Source organism: Ursus americanus, chromosome 15, assembly GCF_024610735.1.
Source record: "Ursus americanus isolate L20-20 chromosome 15, mUrsAme1.1.p, whole genome shotgun sequence".
Classification (NCBI taxonomy): domain Eukaryota; kingdom Metazoa; phylum Chordata; class Mammalia; order Carnivora; family Ursidae; genus Ursus; species Ursus americanus.
The window spans coordinates 37,722,487-37,740,563 of record NC_142141.1 but is presented as its reverse complement, the minus strand read 5'-3'; the positions used below and the strand labels follow the sequence as shown (position 1 = coordinate 37,740,563).

The following is an 18,077-nucleotide window of genomic DNA, read 5'->3' as shown; positions in this document are numbered from 1 at the left end:
GAGATACCATGCCCTAAAGAAATAACGATATGGGAAATTAGACACAGTGCTGTGTGTGGGATTGGGAAGGATTCCTAGTGGACAATCAGTCAGAGCTCCTTATAGAATCCTTCTCCCTGGAAATTTATGTTAGAATAGGAAGCAGACACATGGGAACTTGAATATCAGTCCAAGAAATAGGATTTGAAGCAGAAGGAGGTAGACCCAACACTTAGAACCAAAATCCTTGAGATTCAAATATATTTGGCAGGGTGTCTCCAGTCGGGGCCTGAAAATTGCTGAGCATCAAATTAAGGCATTCATGATAACTGTGGGCCCTTGGCTAGAACTGCAGGATCCTCACGACAGACTGGGATATTCCCCATCCTACGACTCCTGAGATTCTAACTGAAGAGAAGCTTGAACCTCTGGGAGGTACCTGTTCTATCAAGACAATGATTTTTTAAAACCATGAGTCATCAAGGGGCATTTTTTTGAGTCTAGGGGCCTCAGAAGCAGAGAAAGCCAGATCAGGACTAAGGGAATAGAATTTGTCCACATTGGGAAGTGGGGTTGTTTGCAAAATGAAGCTCTCACGATGACTGGGTCAGCAGAAAGGGACGTCGGACTACAGTAATGGTGTGTATCTGTGGAAACTACTCTAGTTTCTTATAGCTATACTAATGTTGCCTGAGATAACATGGATCATAGAAAACAAAAACCCTTATCCCCTCAGACTGCCTGCTCTGGCTCACCTTTAAACTGTGGAAGAAACAGACACAGGGGAGACACCATCCCACAGAGGCAGCCATTCCTGAGGCTCTTGGTGACCCCAGTGCATTCTGGGCCAGAGGCGGGGCTTCCAGCGCCTCCGAACTGCACCTGCTGCCTCTCAGAGTCCAGAGGACACATACTACCAGAAAGTGAGGAAGGTCTTGTTTTCTGCTACGTCTATCATTAAAAACTAGATTTAAAATGGAAAACAGAGGTTTTTTTAATACTGGTTTTTAGGAATCCCGACTGTAAAGAGTAGAGTTTGGGGAAGAGGACAGGTTTGAGGTAAGAAACAGTGAGTAAAGTTGGGTGTGTCCATCAGGGAGGTCTAATGTGCTCTTGCAAAAGCCCCTCACTCCCCTGACCCTCAGGTTCCCCGTCAGGAAATAAAAGAGGGGTGCCCAATTAGATGAACGCTGTGGTTTCTTCCAGCTTTAGGATCCCCAGATTCATAGGGATCTAAAAGTGATCCTGGGAGCCCCCTATCCTTTCACAATGGATCCAAAAACTTCTTGGGGAAACTCCATCCTATGATGCCTCCTTATCTTGAAAATGTTCCTGTTTACCTTCTGTTCCCTTTGGGGCAAAAGTAAGGAAATAAACCCGAGTTCATGCAGAATTAACTGCTTCACTGTCTTTCAAAATCTTCCAGCAGTAAGGGCAAAGGAGAGAGGGGTTTCCTAAGAACGTGATTGTCCTGGGGCCCCCTCCTCTGCTCTGTCAATTCTCCAGGTGTCCTATTAATGACATTCCCAGTTTGTGCTGCTGCCCACAGGAGCCCCCATCTTTGGCCTCCAAGAGCCTGAAACTGACCTCACCTTCCACTTTCTACTGGCATTTACTGCACACCCCATAACTTTCAGTGTGTGTCTCTGAAAGTCCCTACCTTCCCTGGAGTAGGTGGCTCAAGGTCTCCAGGTCAGCCCTGGACCTAAATTCTGGCCCCAGCTATGCACAATGGGAAGCACCTCCAGAGCAGATAAAAAGAGAGGAAAGGAAACTCCTTTTTTCTCCAGACCCACTCCCTTCTCCCTAGCCTGGGACCCAAGTCCTGTTTGGAAAACCATATGGAATGCCCTCTGACCCAAGGCTATCTGCCTGAGCCCTTGCTGAGGTGCCTGGGATGCAGCTGTCTCTGATTCTCCGGCCAAGCACTCACCCAGTGAAGATATGGTCAGAATTTGGGCGGCCTCTGAGAGCAGAAACCCAGACAGAAGGAAAGCAGCTAGCCGAAGCGTCCTCTGCCCCACCATGCTGGCTCCTGTGTCAGTTGCAAAGCAGAGCCCTGTGCCCAGAGCCCTTCCCAGGGGACGCTGCACAGTGACCTCTGGACTCTGGGGACAGGTGCTGCACTGGCAGCCAAGGAATGTACTGGCTGGCAACTAGGGAACAGGGGTGGATCTTGCCTCCTTCTCTTCCGTTTGACACGTCTTGCCCATCTGCTCCTCCTCCCAGAGTGATTACTCCACTGGCTAATCAGTCCTCACCCTCCCTAACCTGGAGCCGTGGGAAGGAGGAGTTAGTGAGCTCTCCTTAACCCCTCTCTGTGCTGTCATCGCCACACTTTCCCCAGAGAATATACTCTGAACCAGGAATGATAGGGACCGTAGGAATTTGCTTCCAAGACAGTTCCACCGCCAGGTGACTGAGACCCACCTTAAGGACTCTCTCTCAATTTTCCCACCTCCTAACTGCTCTGTTGACTTCATACTGCCATCCCCATGCCGCATTTCCCCAGGTACCTGCTTAAAATCTCTGCTAGCGTCTGATCTCAAGATCTCAGAAGATGATTCCCAAAGGAACATTAACTACATTTATTGCTCAGAGAGTTTCTTCGGAAAGTACGTACTTGTAACAAGTGGGAGTGACCCCTAAGTGTTAAGCCCCACTGGAGGGCCAGATCTTGACCTGAAGCACTGAAGCTCTAAAGGTCAGTCTACAACCCTGAATGGGCATGACAAAATAGGACCGGCTGGTGGGCACCAAGAAGTCCTATTTTTTATAAACGTTTGAACTTATTCATTACACAGGTTGTTAAACTCCCCCAACATCATTTCAGTTTTCCCCATGCATGTGCATTCACAATTAACATCTGTTCGGATATTCTATCTTCCCAGTGAAAAAATATATCAGCATTAGGGAGGCACCTTTTAATATCGATGTGATCATGTTACTTTGTCTACAAACCTTATTCCAATCCCTCTAATTGTCCGATTAATACCCTCTGTTGTGCTATGAACCTGATGGTGCAGAAACCAATCCAGGATCACAGTGCCTTTAATTATCACATCTATTCATCCCCTTAGTGAGGATTGATTTTTCAGCCCTTTTTTGTCTTTCATGTCATTGATATTTTAAAGAGTACAAGCTGCTTATTTTGTATGATGGATCCCAAGTTGGGTTTGCCTGATGTTTTCCCATTAGACTTAGGTTACTAGGGAGTTTGGTGGGAATACTACAAAGGTGGTGTTGATTCCATCTCAGTGAATCACAATGGGAAGCACATGATGTCAGATGGTCCTGTCATTAGAGATGAAAACTCTCTCCCTTGTTTAAGGTGGTGTTCACCAAGATTCTCCACTGTGAAGTTGCTATTATTCACCTTATAATTAGGAAGTAAGTTGTGGGGAGACACTCTGAAGCTGTGTAAATATTTTGCTCCTACCAAATTTCACTCACTCATTTTATCATCTTTCATATTTCTTACCTGAAGCAATCATTATTGTCATGGTGGCAAATTAATTTTTTTTACTTCATTTTCTTTTTTATCATGTGGCATTATATTTTTACAAAAAACTTTGCCTTCTCCCTATCTATCATCTATCTATCTATCTATCATCTATCATCTCTATTTTCAGTATTTACACTTGAATTCATACTTATTCAATGGGCTATAATTTATTACTATCATTATTTATTGGGTTGTTCCTGTGGAACTTCAATCATTTGCAAGGTTTTTCTTTCTTTTTTACACATAATTTCCTGACTCATCGTGTACTCTCTTATCATTGTCTTTAAAAAAATCCATTTCTCAAGGAAGTCTTCCAATAGGGAGTGTTATTTAGAGATCTGGATATGTTTGCTAGAAGTGCTCGTTGGCAATGAAGCACTGCTGTTTATATTCCTTTCAGTGGACATAGTTATTCAATATTAGATATAGATATGGGTATAATATTACATATCTTTCTATATAGCCATGTGTATTTTTAGTTTGTAAAAAATTGTGAATTCATACTGACACCTTCCATTTCAATCCAACACTGCAGTGGTGATATTAATCTCCTCCATTTCCATATTTGTAATATCCCTTAGTAAAGTTGAGAAATCTGACTCTCATGGTTCGTCTCCCCCTCTGTTATCTCCCCCTTCATTTTTCCCTTCCTTCTCCTCATGAAGACTATGGACTCTGGGAAACAAACTGAGGGCTTCAGAGGGGAGGGAGGTGGGGGGATGGGCTAGCCTGGTGATGGGTAGTAAGGAGGGCACGTATTGCATGAAGCACTGGGTGTTATATGCAAGCAATGCATCATGGAACACTACATCAAAAACTAAGGATATACTGTATGGTGACTATCATAACATAATAATAAAAAAATTGAAAAAAGATATCTGACTCTCAGCATCTTTGGTATATTTACTTATTTGCTCAAACATCAATTCACTGAAGTAAGGTAATCATATATTGCTTCACCAAACGGGAATAGCAAACCTATTTCATAGACTACTCAAAAAATAAATCATTCACAGTTCTTTTTTTCTTCAGATTGACAAGACAGTGTCAAAGCACTGTGTTCAAATGCAATTATGTTCATTTTTTTCCACTATCAGGGTTATATCACACAATTTTGAGTTCATTTGTTTCTGTGTGTTTTAATTTTAGGTTTTCCCCTCCATTATTTTTGATTTGGATATAAATTTACCCCGTAAAATACTAACAGGCCTCCAAAAACCAAACTGTAAAAACAGAAATCCATAGGCCTGCCACCTACTTCCATGCCCTTCCACCCTATTTAACAGCAGCCGTGTAAATAATCGATCACATGATTCTCTGGTTTATTCTCCCTCTGCTTTGTTTTGCAAAGGACTGCAGATAGATTTATATTTTTATTCTCTCCCTCTCTTTTAAAAAAAATAAAAATGAGTTTACTTATATTTTTACACTTCGTTCTTTTTTACTTAACAGATACAAATTGTTTATTGTTGTCTTGCTCAGTGTAGTTTATAGCTGCTTATTATCTCAATGTGTGCATGTACCATAGCCTCATTCCTCAATTTTAATAGTGTTTTTTTAATATTTAAGTATTAGGAATAGTAGTCCTCTATATGTGATGAATGTTATAAACATTTTTCTCCCATTTTTCATTTGTATTTTGACTGCACTTACGGTGATGCAGCCATGAAAAAAATTTTAGTATTGTCCAGTTAGTTGAATTAGTTAACTTTTTTTTGTCATATCAGGATTTTTTATTCCTATTTAGAAAGTCTTTCCAGGGCGCCTGGGTGGCGCAGTCGTTAAGCGTCTGCCTTCGGCTCAGGGCGTGATCCCAGCGTTTTCGGATCGAGCCCCACATCAGGCTCCTCCGCTGGGAGCCTGCTTCTTCCTTTCCCAATCCCCCTGCTTGTATTCCCTCTCTCGCTGGCTGTCTCTCCCTGTCAAATAAATAAATAAAATCTTAAAAAAAAAAAGAAGGAAAGAAAGAAAGAAAGTCTTTCCATACACACAGGTTATGGAGAAATTCACCTCTTTTTTTTTCTTTTTTAGACCCAGTGTGCTGTTGTTTGTTTTTTTTTTTTACATTAAATCTCTGATATATTTAGTGTACTTTCTGATGTGGTGTGAGATATGGATCTAGTATTGTCTTTTTTCTAAATGACTATCCAATCTTCCCAACACTGTTTGTACGAGCCACCAGGTAGGTGCTGTACCAAGAAGATAAATAGAACCCAATCCCTGCCATTTAGGGTCTTGTGGCTTCTAAAAAGAAAGACATATAGGTTAACAAACAGTTTCAATATAGTAAGAACAATGCTTCAAAGAGGATGCAGTGAGTTCTGTTGTGGATGTGGTGGTCAGGCCCAGCCACACTAATGTGTTCATTCGTGGGTATTGAAGAACATCCAGTTTTTTGTTCTAACAGGAGCAGAAGGCGTTTCTGAGAGAGGACACAGCATGGTAAAAGACAGAGAGCTACAAAACAGCATAATGTGTTGGGATGAGTGACAAAGACTCCACTCTTTGCCAAATTTTAGTCAGGATCCTCTGAAAATTCTTCTAGACTAGGGTTCAACCATAGCTTGTTGCCCTGTGCTTGTCTAGCTGAGCCCACTTCTAGCAAAGAATCCTGCTAAACGGGGTTATGGAGAATACCTCTACACTTGACAACCGACCACTTTGGTTTTCTTGTAACAGGAATCCCTTTATCCTTGATATCTAATAAGTTGCTCTAGTAACTGACCCTTGACAGAGATTTTCTCCTTGACCAAACCATAATGAGTACCCTGTGAATGTTTTCTCAGCTAGACCCTGACATTGGAACTGCATTTTCATCTCTACATGATTCAATTTAGAAAGAATCTTAAGTCAGTTTAGTCAGGCTCCCATTCTCCATATCTGATCGCTCCCTCTAGCTAATCAGTTTCTTCATCCTCTACCATTCCCCAGGTGAGGTTTGATCATGCTAGCCTGCCTCTCAGCAAGAATCCTGTGAAGTAGGTTTAGCCAGAATCCCCCCTTACTGCTGACGTTTCTTCATAGTAATTTTCCATCCACTGTCCCCCAGTCAGCAACTCGACTAAAATTCCCACTTTTCATTGTTGTATTCAGAACTGAGCCCAATCTCTCTCTCTTGTTGCAGTCCTCCCTAAATCTATCATGATAGTCCTCCTTTGAGTAGTCTTGCTTATCATCTCAAAAAAGAGCTATTCAATAATTTATCTTTAACACTCCCTCATTCTGCTTATTGCCTATGAATCCCCACCTATCCTTGCTGAATGTGGAGTTGAGTTCAGTTTCTCTTCTCTGCTGCAATAGTCTTGAAAAAAGTCTTCCTTGACAAGTTTCACAAGTGTCCACATAATTTCTCTTTAACAGGTGTGCTAGACATGGGAAAAGGGCAAGGGGATGGTAGCTGATGCTGTGCCCACAGTGGTAAGCAGAGAAATCACAGAGGCCTTGTATTTCATGCAGTGTGAGCCACAAAGGATTTTAAATAGAAGTGATGACATCAGATTTGCATGTCATTCAAACCATGATGTCAAGCCTATGAAGGATGCTTGGCGGGAACAAATTAGAGGCATCATTCTCCATGGCTCACTGGCTGCTCTTGATCTGATTTCAGGGAAAGGGGTGGGTCTGAGGAAGCACCCGCCACAGAGATGGCCTCACAAATTACCAGATGTTAGGGGAGAACAGCATGCTGGGGATGGGGGGGATGGGAGGGAGGGAGTTACCAGCTAGGAAACCTCATCCCTCAGCCCCTGTGTTGGTCATTGGGGGAAATATGGGGGCTGTTGACCCCAAAACGACACAAGAAACTGTCACATCGTCCTTGAGAGACTATTGCCACAGATCATTTCAAGTAGTTTCAAAAGAATTACAAAAATAAAACCATATTTCACAAACACGCACAGTCACACACCCCAAGGACACACATTTCTACACATGACATGTTCCTAACTGTCTGTGACATTCTTACAATACCAGATTCACAAAGTGGGTGGATACCAGACACCCAGTCTTGCAGACTTCAAAGAAAATGCTTTGTTAGAATTGGCAAGTGAGCAGGCCTTCCCTGTATTGATACAGGAATTATTTACAGCAGCTCTTTCATTTTTAAATTTTAATTATTATAAGATCTGTCTCCCAAACCCAGAATTAAGCAATCAAAAACTATGGTCCTCCCAGGGCCACTATATATATCTAAACGTTTCCTTTTCTATATTTTTAGCCCATGAGATACCATATATTAGCAAATTTTAAGGAGGAACTTAATTCATTTAAGATTGAAAACCAATTATGAGAAAATAATCATTTGAAGATGAAATATTTTATGAAAACCATATACCAGAAAAGCAGTCTATATGATGAATTTAGGAATTTAGGAAAAGAGAACAAATTATTTTTTACATTATATGTATATTATATATATGTGTGCGTGTATATATATATATATATATAATATATATGTGTATATATGTGTGTGTATGTGTGTATATATATATATATATATATATATATATATATATATATATATATATGAAGAAAGAGAGAGAGGAGGGAGAAGAGACAGAAAAACTTTGTAGACACGACAGAACCACCAAACCAGCCCTCCATTGCCTGAACCTGGGTTTTGTCAATAAAAAGAAAAACCAACCAAACACAAACCCTGGTGGTTAAGCCACACTTCTTCTGGCTCACGTTACTAGGAATCGAATGTAATTCCTAAGGATATACCACATAGATATTCTCTGCCATATTTGGGGGGCAGATGGGTTTTCCTAAATCAACAAAGTCCTGTGAACTGCCATAGCCACAGGACCTGAGGCCCCAGAGTCTCGTGCAGAGGCCCAGGTTCTGCATTTGAGTGTCCGTGACTACATTTTAAGAGTGGGAATCCTGAGAAGGGAACAGTGAAATGTGAAAACCACAGCATCAGCTGTGGCCCAAAGGTAGGCCTGGAAGGAAGTGCTCTTCGAAGGAGGGAACTCAGCACAGAGACCACAGGTGGAGTCCTGGGAGGACCATCCCTGCCTAGCTGTAGGATGGAGGCTAGGCTTCCCGAGCTTGGGGATCAGGTGAAAAGGAGATGCAAGAGAAAGGCCCAATATGGAAGAAGTGGCCAATATCTTGTCATATCATGAAATGTGAGGTTGGAGAAAGGGCAGAGAGACTGATAAGTGTCTAGGCACCCAGGCTGAAATAAGCAGGGCTCTGTGTCTAGGGACAGGGAGTGGGGAGGAAAGCGGGGCTGTCTGCTGAAGGTTTGGGTCTAGTGAGGAGACCACTGAAGAAAGGCAAGTCAAGAAACCAAGATCAAACTCATAGACACAGAAAGTAGAACAGGAGTTGCCAGAGTGTGAGGCTGGTGGAGGGGGCAGGCATATAAGGAATTACTATTTGATCAGCATGGAGTTTGAGTTTGGGAAGATGAAAACTGTTCTGGAATGGGTGGTGGTGATGTTTCCATGATAATGTCAATGTGCTCAATGCCACTGACTGTACAATTAATGGCTAAATAGTAAGTTTTATAAAATACATATTTTACCACAATTTGAAAAAATAATCTCAAGATTACCTCATAAGAATTTCCAAACAGAGGCAGAAACAGTGAGGAGATATTTCTGCACCACCCTCAAGTGCCAATATGGGGAAGACACCAGGGGTGTCCTGTGCTGGGGAAAGCCTTCTACATCCAGTGGCTCCCCAAATACCCATCAAGACTGCACCTCCATCAGGCCTTCTTCAGCTTCCTGGCCCCACACACCCATCTGGCCACCATGTCCAGCAGCTTCCCACAGAGCCACAGGGTGCCCAGGGTGACCACCAGCAGGAACAAGACGACGTCCAGCAGGTACTGCTCATGCCACGGCTGCTGCAGGGCATGGGGCTTGAGGTGTGCCGCACCCCCTGTCTGGAGGATGTGGTCGATCCAGCCCACCAGCCGCTGGGCAGGAGTCAGGGGGTGGGAGCGCCTGATGATGCTGGCGGCCACAGCTGCTGACTTGTACCTGTTGGCAGAGGCAGAGGTAGGCGTTACTCATGTGGTCTTAGGAGTCTTAGAGACCTTGTATCACACACACGCACACATTTTCATCCATATGCACAGAAGACTCAGTTTCAAGAAAAGTGGTTAGCCTGGTCTTATCACAATCTAGCTGGGTCCCATGGAAAAGTTCTAACTGGACCCTAATGCAAAGATCCATGCATTGTGCTAAAAGTGCTAAACTATAAAAAAGTAACTAAGCTGTAAGGACAAGTCTCTACCCCAGGACACTTATGGTACAATAAATGAAAAAGTATATAGGAATATATGTGATGCACCATACACCTGATTCAGGGTAAATGTCCTTGAGACCCTAGTAAGATTACCACATCCTTGTGCTGGATGGGAATTTACCTAAGAGAACATGGACCCTTTTATTGACTCACTTAACAGAAATTCATCCTACCTTACTTTCTGGCAACCCTGTACTAGGCCCTGGGAGCAGAGGGGAAAACAAGAGACACGCCTGGCCATCCAGAGGAGCTTACTCTCTCCTTTCTAGTGTAAGGGACACACAATAAATTTTAAAAGAAAGAAATGGGGTAGTTACTGATCCTGAGAAGTGTTAAGATGGGGAAATGAATTATGATTGAAAAGGGTGGGAGAGAGGAGCACATTTAGGACTGTCAGACAAAGACTACCTCTCTGAGGAGAGGACATTGGAGATGAGTCTGACTGTCATGAAGGAGCCAGCCTTGTGAGGAGAAGGGAAGGATGTTCTAGGGAGCAGTACTGAGAAAGGGCCTGAGGCAGGAAACAGTGTGGCATATTGGGGGACAGAAAGGCAACCTCCTGCCACAGTGTAATTGTACCAAGCACCCCAAAATATAAGACCTCTCACAGACCCTTTGTAAGTAGGTCAGAGTCTTCACAACACCAAAGGTAGAAAATTGATGTCAGCATCTACCTAAATTGCCTAGTCTTGTTCTCAGAGGAAAAGGTCAGCTGTAACCATCACACACATATGATTCCGTGTCCTGGAAGTTTCAACTTTTATTGCAAAAAAAGTGTCACACAGTGCCCTTCGTATTTGATATCTTCATTTAGCCTGAATGACCACAAGCCCCCTCCATACCTCTTGTCTTCTATGACTTGCTTCATCTTCAGAGCCAATGTCTCTGCCTTGATCTGCTTTAACTGGATGGAGACACCAAACTTTTTGGCTTCTACTCGGACCAGGTTGTCAGGCTGGTCTCCGAGGACAGGAATCCCCACCATGGGTACACCATGTTGGATGGCCTCCATTATGCTATTCATCCCACCATGGGTGACAAAGAGACGGATGCGTGGGTGAGCTGTTGCAAATCAGGAACACAGCAGAATATTTCAGGGTAAAGCTTCCAGAATGCCAAGGAAAGCATCAGAGTAGAAGAAAATACCAAGGCATTTCAAGGTATATTGGAGAAAATGTATTTATTGATTTAGTTTTGGGCACACTCAAGGGTGCATATTCTAAGATCAAAATTCTGGCTTTGTCACTGGACAGAGAGTCCTCTAAATCAATCCATCTAAGACTCAGAACCCAGAGAAAGCTGCAGGACATAGTGCTAAGCAAGGCATATTCCTCCTCCCATCCATCCTTCTCTCCATCCTTGTCTTTCCACCCTGTCTCTCTCTTTATTTCTCTTCTCTGTTCTCTCTCCATTACTCTCTCCTAGTTTCACATTCTCTCTCTCTCCTCTGATTTTCTATCTCTGTCTCTCTCTATCTCTGTCTCTGTCTCTAGCTCTCCAGGTCTCACATTCTCTCCTTCACTGCCCATTCACTTCCCTCTTATCTGAAGCCTTAACACTTTCACTGGCATCACATCTCATGTGTCATTCATCAAACTTACACTGAATGTGCTCTCTCCTCAACTTCACAAAAATAATCCTCTAAAGTAGGGCAATGATGGACCACCCAACTCAGAATTTCCAGTTCCCGTGTGTTCATCTCACTCTTATTTAGAGAAAATGAAACCAAGTGTTGATAATGAAGAGTTCATCTCAAACACTGCCTATCAACAGAGATGTGCATCAGAATCTATTCGTGTTTCTTTGAAAATCAGAATCCTTTTCCCCATACCATGCCTTGTGAATAAATGTGCAGAACCCTCCATCTTAAGTTCCCAATATTTTTGTGAGCCATAATCTGGGGATGAACCTCTGATGTAGTTAGTGGTTATGACAGTGAGGGGGCGCCAAAAAGTAGCACAGGACAAAGAAAACATATTGGGGCTTAACGAGCCCTATGTTACCAGAGAATTTGATGGACTAAATAACCACAAGAGGTTACTCAACTAGACACTCAGATATTTTGGCTCACCCTTCAAATACCATCAACATCAATTTTGTGAAAGCATGAGTACACTTTTTGCAGGGCAGGAGAATGTACTAAAATGCGTGGGAGTGTGTGTCTGTAATGGCACATGGCCTAACAGATACTCAATAATGGCAACAGGACCCCGGGTATGTGTTCTCAGAGTCTCCAAACTTCTTCTATTGTGTCTGGGCAACCTTGGTCTGTGCCAAATATGGTAAAGTCAAAACAAGCTGACAACAATATCACTTCTGGCGGCAGGTATCAGGACTGCAATAGAAAGAAAGAAGAAAACATGGCAGTTTTAGCCATTTGGGAAGCATAGCTTGATTTCCCAAGAACTCCAGCTGGCTGCTCCATTCCTGTCCTCTAAAGATTATCTTTAGCTACCAGCTGCCCTTTCTCATGCTAGTGGCATTGCCCAGTGGAAACCTAAAGATACATAAATGGAAAGAGAGAAATAGATCTCTACAGTCCTTACCCAAGAGGTCATTCTGAGGAAGCCAGTCCACAATTTTCACATTTGCTGCCAGTTTGACGTCTTTGGGCCAATGAGAAGGATTGCACTTCCATATCACCCCTTGAGACAGATGAGCAAAGGCACTGTTCATCTCCCTGAGAACTTCCTGGGACTGATAGATGCTCACCATGGAGCCCAGGGCCACAAGGACAAAACCAGAGTCTCCAAACTTGGCAATGAAATTCTCAAATTCCTAGAGAGAGGTAAGAAAGGAAAGGAAGTGAACACAGTGGTTCATCAAAGCCTAGACAGCCCTGAAATGAAAGTCAGCTTTTTACTGACTACACCCTCCTGTCAGTGCCTAGAGCTCACTGTCTTGAAAAGTTTCTCATAGCCCCTGGACAGCTCAGTGCCCTCTGCTCCTATCTATCATGTCTGCTGGCCTTGAAGTCATTTTTCTGATATCTCACGACACATTCTACCAAATAAGCATTTTCAATAATCACAAAAGAATGTGAAGACAGCTGTAGGGGTTCAACCACTACCACAATAGTCCAAGTTGCCCTTGAGGCACTTAAAACATACTGTAGCACCAACATCTAGATCCAGGACTTGCATGCATAACAATGTTTTATAGAAGAGCAAAGTTGAGGTGGTGGGAATCTCTTTCTTCATTGAAAATATGGTCCCAGCACCAGGGTCATCCTCATGCCTCATTCTAGGTGTGGGGACATATGGTCATTTAGGAGTGTTCCAATGCCAGACCAAAAGTGCTAGTGCCTGGGAGAGTTCCAGTTGCTGTCCTGGTCCAGTAGGGGGCAGCATGCCTTCTGGAGGCTGAGGTAGATGCTGGGGAAATGTCTCTATGGTGTGTCTCCTCCATATACTTATTAGCCATCTGTCTTCTTTGTTCAGGGGTGTGGTAAGCTTTGGGGCCCATTTGAAAATTTTTAACTGGGTTTTTTATTATTATTGAAATTTAAGAGTTCTTTGTCTATTTTGTATGTATGGTTTTGTACTTGTGTGCATAAGTGTATATTTTGAATAATAGTTGTTATCAGATATGTCTATGCAAATATTTACTCTTGGTCTGGGGCTCCTCCTTTTATTCCCTTGACTGTTCTGGCCCAGAACAGAAATTTTTAAGTTCAATTTAGCCTACTTTTCAACTCTATCATAGAACATGCCCTAGGTTCTACCTCTAAAAAGTATTCACTAAACACAAGTTCATCTATTTTTTCCTATGTCCCCTCATTCAGTTTCATACTTTTGCATTTTACGTTTGGTTCTGTCATCCACTTTGAGTTAATTTTTTGTGAACAGGTAAGGTCTATGTCCATTTGTTGGAAAGGCTATCTTCTTTTCGTGGTATTTCTTAATGCTTTGTCGAAGATCATTTGACTAAATTTATGTGGATCCAGGTGTACTTTCTATTCTATTACACTGGTCTATTTGTCTATTCTTTTGCTTATATCACACTGTCTTGATTGTTTTAGCCATAGAGTATGTCATGTTGTTGACTAACGTAAGATCTCCAACTTAATTCTTCATCTTCAATATTGTGTTGGCTCTTCAGGGTTTTTGCCTCTCTGTGCAAATTTGAGCATCAGTTTATGAATATCCACAAAATAACTTGCTGCGATTTTCAGTGGGATTGCATTGAAGCTATAGATTGAATTGGAGATAACAAACATCTAGCAATATTGAGTCTTCCTATCCATGAACATAGACTTTCTCTCCACTCTTCAGTTCTTTGATTTCTTTCATCAGTGTTTTGTAGTTTTCCTCTTATAAATCTGATACATATTTTGTTAGATTTATTCCCAAGATTTCATATTTGGTGGTGCTAATGTAAATGGTATAGTGTTTTAAATTTCACATTCCTCCTGTTCACTGCTGATATATAAGAAAGAGGATGGATTTTTTTTATATTGAACTTGTATCCTTTTGATATTGCTATAATTGACTATTAGTTCCAGAAATCTGTTTCTTGACTTTTTCAGAGTTTTGAAATGGACCATCATGTCAGCCATGAACAAAAACAGTTCTTTCTCTTTCCTCCTAATCTACATTCCTTTTATGCCTTGTGTTGTCTTACTAAATTACTAGGACCTCCAATATGAGGCTGAAAAGCAGAGGGAGGGGACATATTTACCTTGTACTTGATAAATTGTTCTTTCATTTTCTATTTACGTGTTCTTCGTTATAGAGAAGTTTTCAATCTTGATGAAGTCCTATTTATCTGTGTTTTTCCTTTATTACTCATGCTTTTGGTGTCACGTCTACAAATTCATTGCCAAATTCAAGTCCATGAAATTTACCCCTTTCTTTTCTTCCAAGAATTTTTTGGCTTTTAGCTCTTTATTTAAGCCATTGATCCATTTTGAGTTAATTTTAGTATGTAGTGTGAGGAAGGTTCAAACTGCATTCTCTTTCATGTGAATGAATGCCCAGTGGCCCCAGTACCATTTCCTGAAAAGATTATTCTCTCCATTGATTGCTCTTGGCACCCTCATCAAAAATGAATTGGTCACAGTTGTATGAGTCACCCAACTCTGTTCTTTTTCATAACGTTTTTGTTATTCAGGGTCTCTTACATTTCCATGTGAATTTGAAGATTGGCTTCTCCATTTCTGCAAATAATAATAATAAGACCATTCAAATGTTGATAAGGATCAGATAAAATCTGTAGATCACGCTGAGTAGTATTGCTCTCCTAACAATATTAAGTCTCACAATCCATGGTCTGGAGATGTCTTTCTATTTATTTAGGTCTTTCTGAATTTCTTTCAGCAAATTTGTGGTGTCCATGTCTTTCACCTCCTCAGTTTAATTGGATGCTGTTGTAAATAGAATAATTTACTTAATTTCATTTTCAAAATATTTATAGGCAGTGTATGGAAATACAACTCATATTTGCATATTGATATTTTTCCCTGCAACTTTGCTGGATTCATTCATTAGATCTAGCGGGAGGTGTGTGAATTCTTTGGGATTTTCTATATATAGGATTATGTCTACAAAAATAAAAATATTTCCACATTGACCACTCCAATTTGGATGCCTTTTATTTCTTTTTCTTGTGTACTTGCTCTGTCTAGGGCATATTTGAACAGCAGTGATGTAAGTGGGCATCTTAGACTCCTGATCTTAGGCAGCACGATTTCAGTCTATCATAAAGAGTATGATGTTAGCTGTGTTCCATAAATACTCTTTATCATGTTCGAAAAGTAGCTTTCTACTCCTGGTTTTGTGAGTGTTTTTATCATGAAAGAGTGTTAGTTTTATCAAATGTCTTTTCTGCATCCCTTGGTATGATGTGCTTTTTTATCCCCTTGATTCTATTAATGTGTTGTATTATGCTGATTGATTTTGTATCCTTTGTATACTGTAAGAGTTTTGACATCAGTCTATTTTGTCTGATATTAGTTAGTATGTAGCCACCCCCAGATGATTCTTAAAGAAGTTCATGATCTAATACCCTAAAAATTAGTTCAATATGTTTATGTCAATTCTGCAAAACATTTGTTTCTTCCTTTCTCTGCATTTGCTGGCTATCCCCAGCTGCCAGCCCCTTACCACCCTGTGCCATTCTGGCCCTACTTATCTCCATCCAGCATTACACTAAGAATTACCATCCCAAAGGACCACTAGAATCAGCTTTCTTATCATTTGACATTTATAAGATCAGTGTAAATCTATAATTTAAAATTGGCAAGGGCAGAACATGATGTCATAAGAAGCTACATACTCCCAGTCCCTCACAGAAAAAATAAAAGGACCAAAAAATCTAAAGACTAACTCCAATAATTTTAAAGGACTTGGGAAAATGGTCACTGATATACAGAAACCAAACACATGCCATTCAAGAAAACAAACAAATGGGGCGCCTGGGTAGCGCAGTTGTTAAGCGTCTGCCTTCGGCTCAGGGCGTGATCCCGGCGTTATGGGATCGAGCCCCACATCGGGCTCCTCCGCTGGGAGCCTGCTTCTTCCTCTCCCACTCCCCCTGCTGTGCTCCCTCTCTCGCTGGCTGTCTCTATCTCTGTCAAATAAATAAATAAAATCTTAAAAAAAAGAAAAGAAAAGAAAACAAACAAACAGACACACTCAGAATGGTGAGAATTTCCATGGCATTTTTACTTCTTCTTGCCCCACAGTCTTCCTGGAGTGGCATGCCAGGAGCCAGAGGCAGCAGTGCTGGCCCTGACTTCAGCAGCAGGAGTAGAACTGAAACAATTTGCAACATTGTAACTGCTCTGTAGCTTCCCAAGTAACAAGTTTAGGTCTCACCAGACTCGGAGCTCTGGCTGAAATGGCAGTATAGTTCAGGTATCAGGCTGGTGGGAGTCTTGAAAGACAGTAGAGGGCACCATGCCATGTAAAACCTTCAGGGAGACTACAGAACTTTGAATCTTGGGAGCAAGAAATTATGGGAATAAAATACAATGGAACATCTAGGGCTTGGAGCAGAACCTGGGACTCTGGGAATTTAAGACATTAAAATTAGCCAAGCGTACAGAAAGAATCAGGTGACTAAAAGCTTACAAAAGGTCTAGACAAGAAAAATGCTTAGAAAATATGTAAGACTAAGTTGTCTTCTCTGGCTGATCCAAAGTATTAAAACATTCCCCACTAATTAGTGAAGGTGTTCTACGGCAGCCTGCAAATACAAGTAGAGGTGACTGATTCTTACAAATGCCCAAAACTTTCCAGAAAAGATCACAGGCATACCAAAAAAAAAAAAAAAAAGAATTAAAAAAAGAATAAAAAGCCAAAATGTGTCATATAAAGGGACAAAATCAATCTCCAGAAACTCTCTTTGAAGAAACAGACATTGGATTTACTAAACAAAGTCTTTAAAATTGACTAAATATGAGCAAAGAGCTAAAGAAAAATATGGGAAAAGAACTAAAGGAAATCTGGAAGACAAAATATGAACAAACTGACAGAAATTACTTTTCAAAATGAACAACCAAAATCAAAACAAAAAATTACAATAACTGAATTGAAAAATTCACTAAATCAATGCAGACCCAAACAGACAGGAGAAAGGCTTCGTACACTTGAAGACAGGTCATCTAAAATATCAGGTCTAAGGAACAAAAAGGAGAAAGGACCAAAAAAGTGAATAGAGTGTAAGGGACTTGTAGGACCCCATCATGTGGATTATTATATGCATTATGGAGGTCACAGGAGAGGAGAAAGGGGAAATAGCAGAAAGATTGCTTCAAGAACTTATGGCACATGACAAGATATTATATGTAGACAGCTCTAAGATTCCTCATACACCAATAAACCTGTCAGAACTAATAAACAAATTTAGAAAAGAAGCAAGAAACAAAATCAGCTCAAAATATTAATTGCATTACTATACATTAATAATAAACATTTCAAGAAGGAGATCAGAAAACAATTCCATTTACAATAAATCAAAAAAATAAAAATACACAGGAATACATGTAACTAAGGAGGGGAAAGATTTTACATTGAAAACTATAAGACATTGCTGAAGGAAATTAAGAAAGGCAAAAAGAAATGGAAAAAGAAATCCAGGCTTCATGGATTAGAAGACTTAATACTTTAGGGGCGCCTGGGTGGCACAGCAGTTAAGCATCTGCCTTCGGCTCAGGGTGTGATCCCAGCGTTATGGGATCGAGCCCCACATCAGGCTCTTCCGCTATGAGCCTGCTTCTTCCTCTCCCACTCCCCCTGCTTGTGTTCCCTCTCTCAATGGCTGTCTCTATCTCTGTCAAATAAATAAATAAAATCTTTAAAAAAAAAAAAAAGAAGACTTATTACTT

The 18,077-nt window shown here is 41.2% G+C and overlaps 2 protein-coding genes across 3 annotated transcripts in view; both read right to left on the bottom strand.

Moving 5' to 3' along the window:
• Window positions 1–3,584, bottom strand: part of LOC123785479 (UDP-glycosyltransferase 3A1-like) — a 29,534-nt gene extending 25,950 nt beyond the window's left edge. Inside the window, 1 exon segment of the mRNA XM_045787261.2 lies at window positions 1,913–3,584. Within this exon segment, the coding sequence (XP_045643217.2) occupies window positions 1,913–2,006 (94 nt within the window). The 5' untranslated portion in view covers window positions 2,007–3,584.
• A 5,463-nt stretch (window positions 3,585–9,047) lies between these two features.
• LOC123785478 (UDP-glycosyltransferase 3A1-like) overlaps window positions 9,048–18,077 on the bottom strand; it is a 35,204-nt gene continuing 26,174 nt past the window's right edge. For both annotated transcript variants that reach the window (XM_045787255.2, XM_087867933.1), the window contains exons 5-7: window positions 12,295–12,526; window positions 10,591–10,810; window positions 9,048–9,480 (exon numbers count right to left, since the gene is read on the bottom strand). In XM_045787255.2, the coding sequence (XP_045643211.1) occupies window positions 9,204–9,480; window positions 10,591–10,810; window positions 12,295–12,526 (729 nt within the window). In that variant the 3' untranslated portion in view covers window positions 9,048–9,203. The remainder of the gene's footprint in view (window positions 9,481–10,590; window positions 10,811–12,294; window positions 12,527–18,077) is intronic.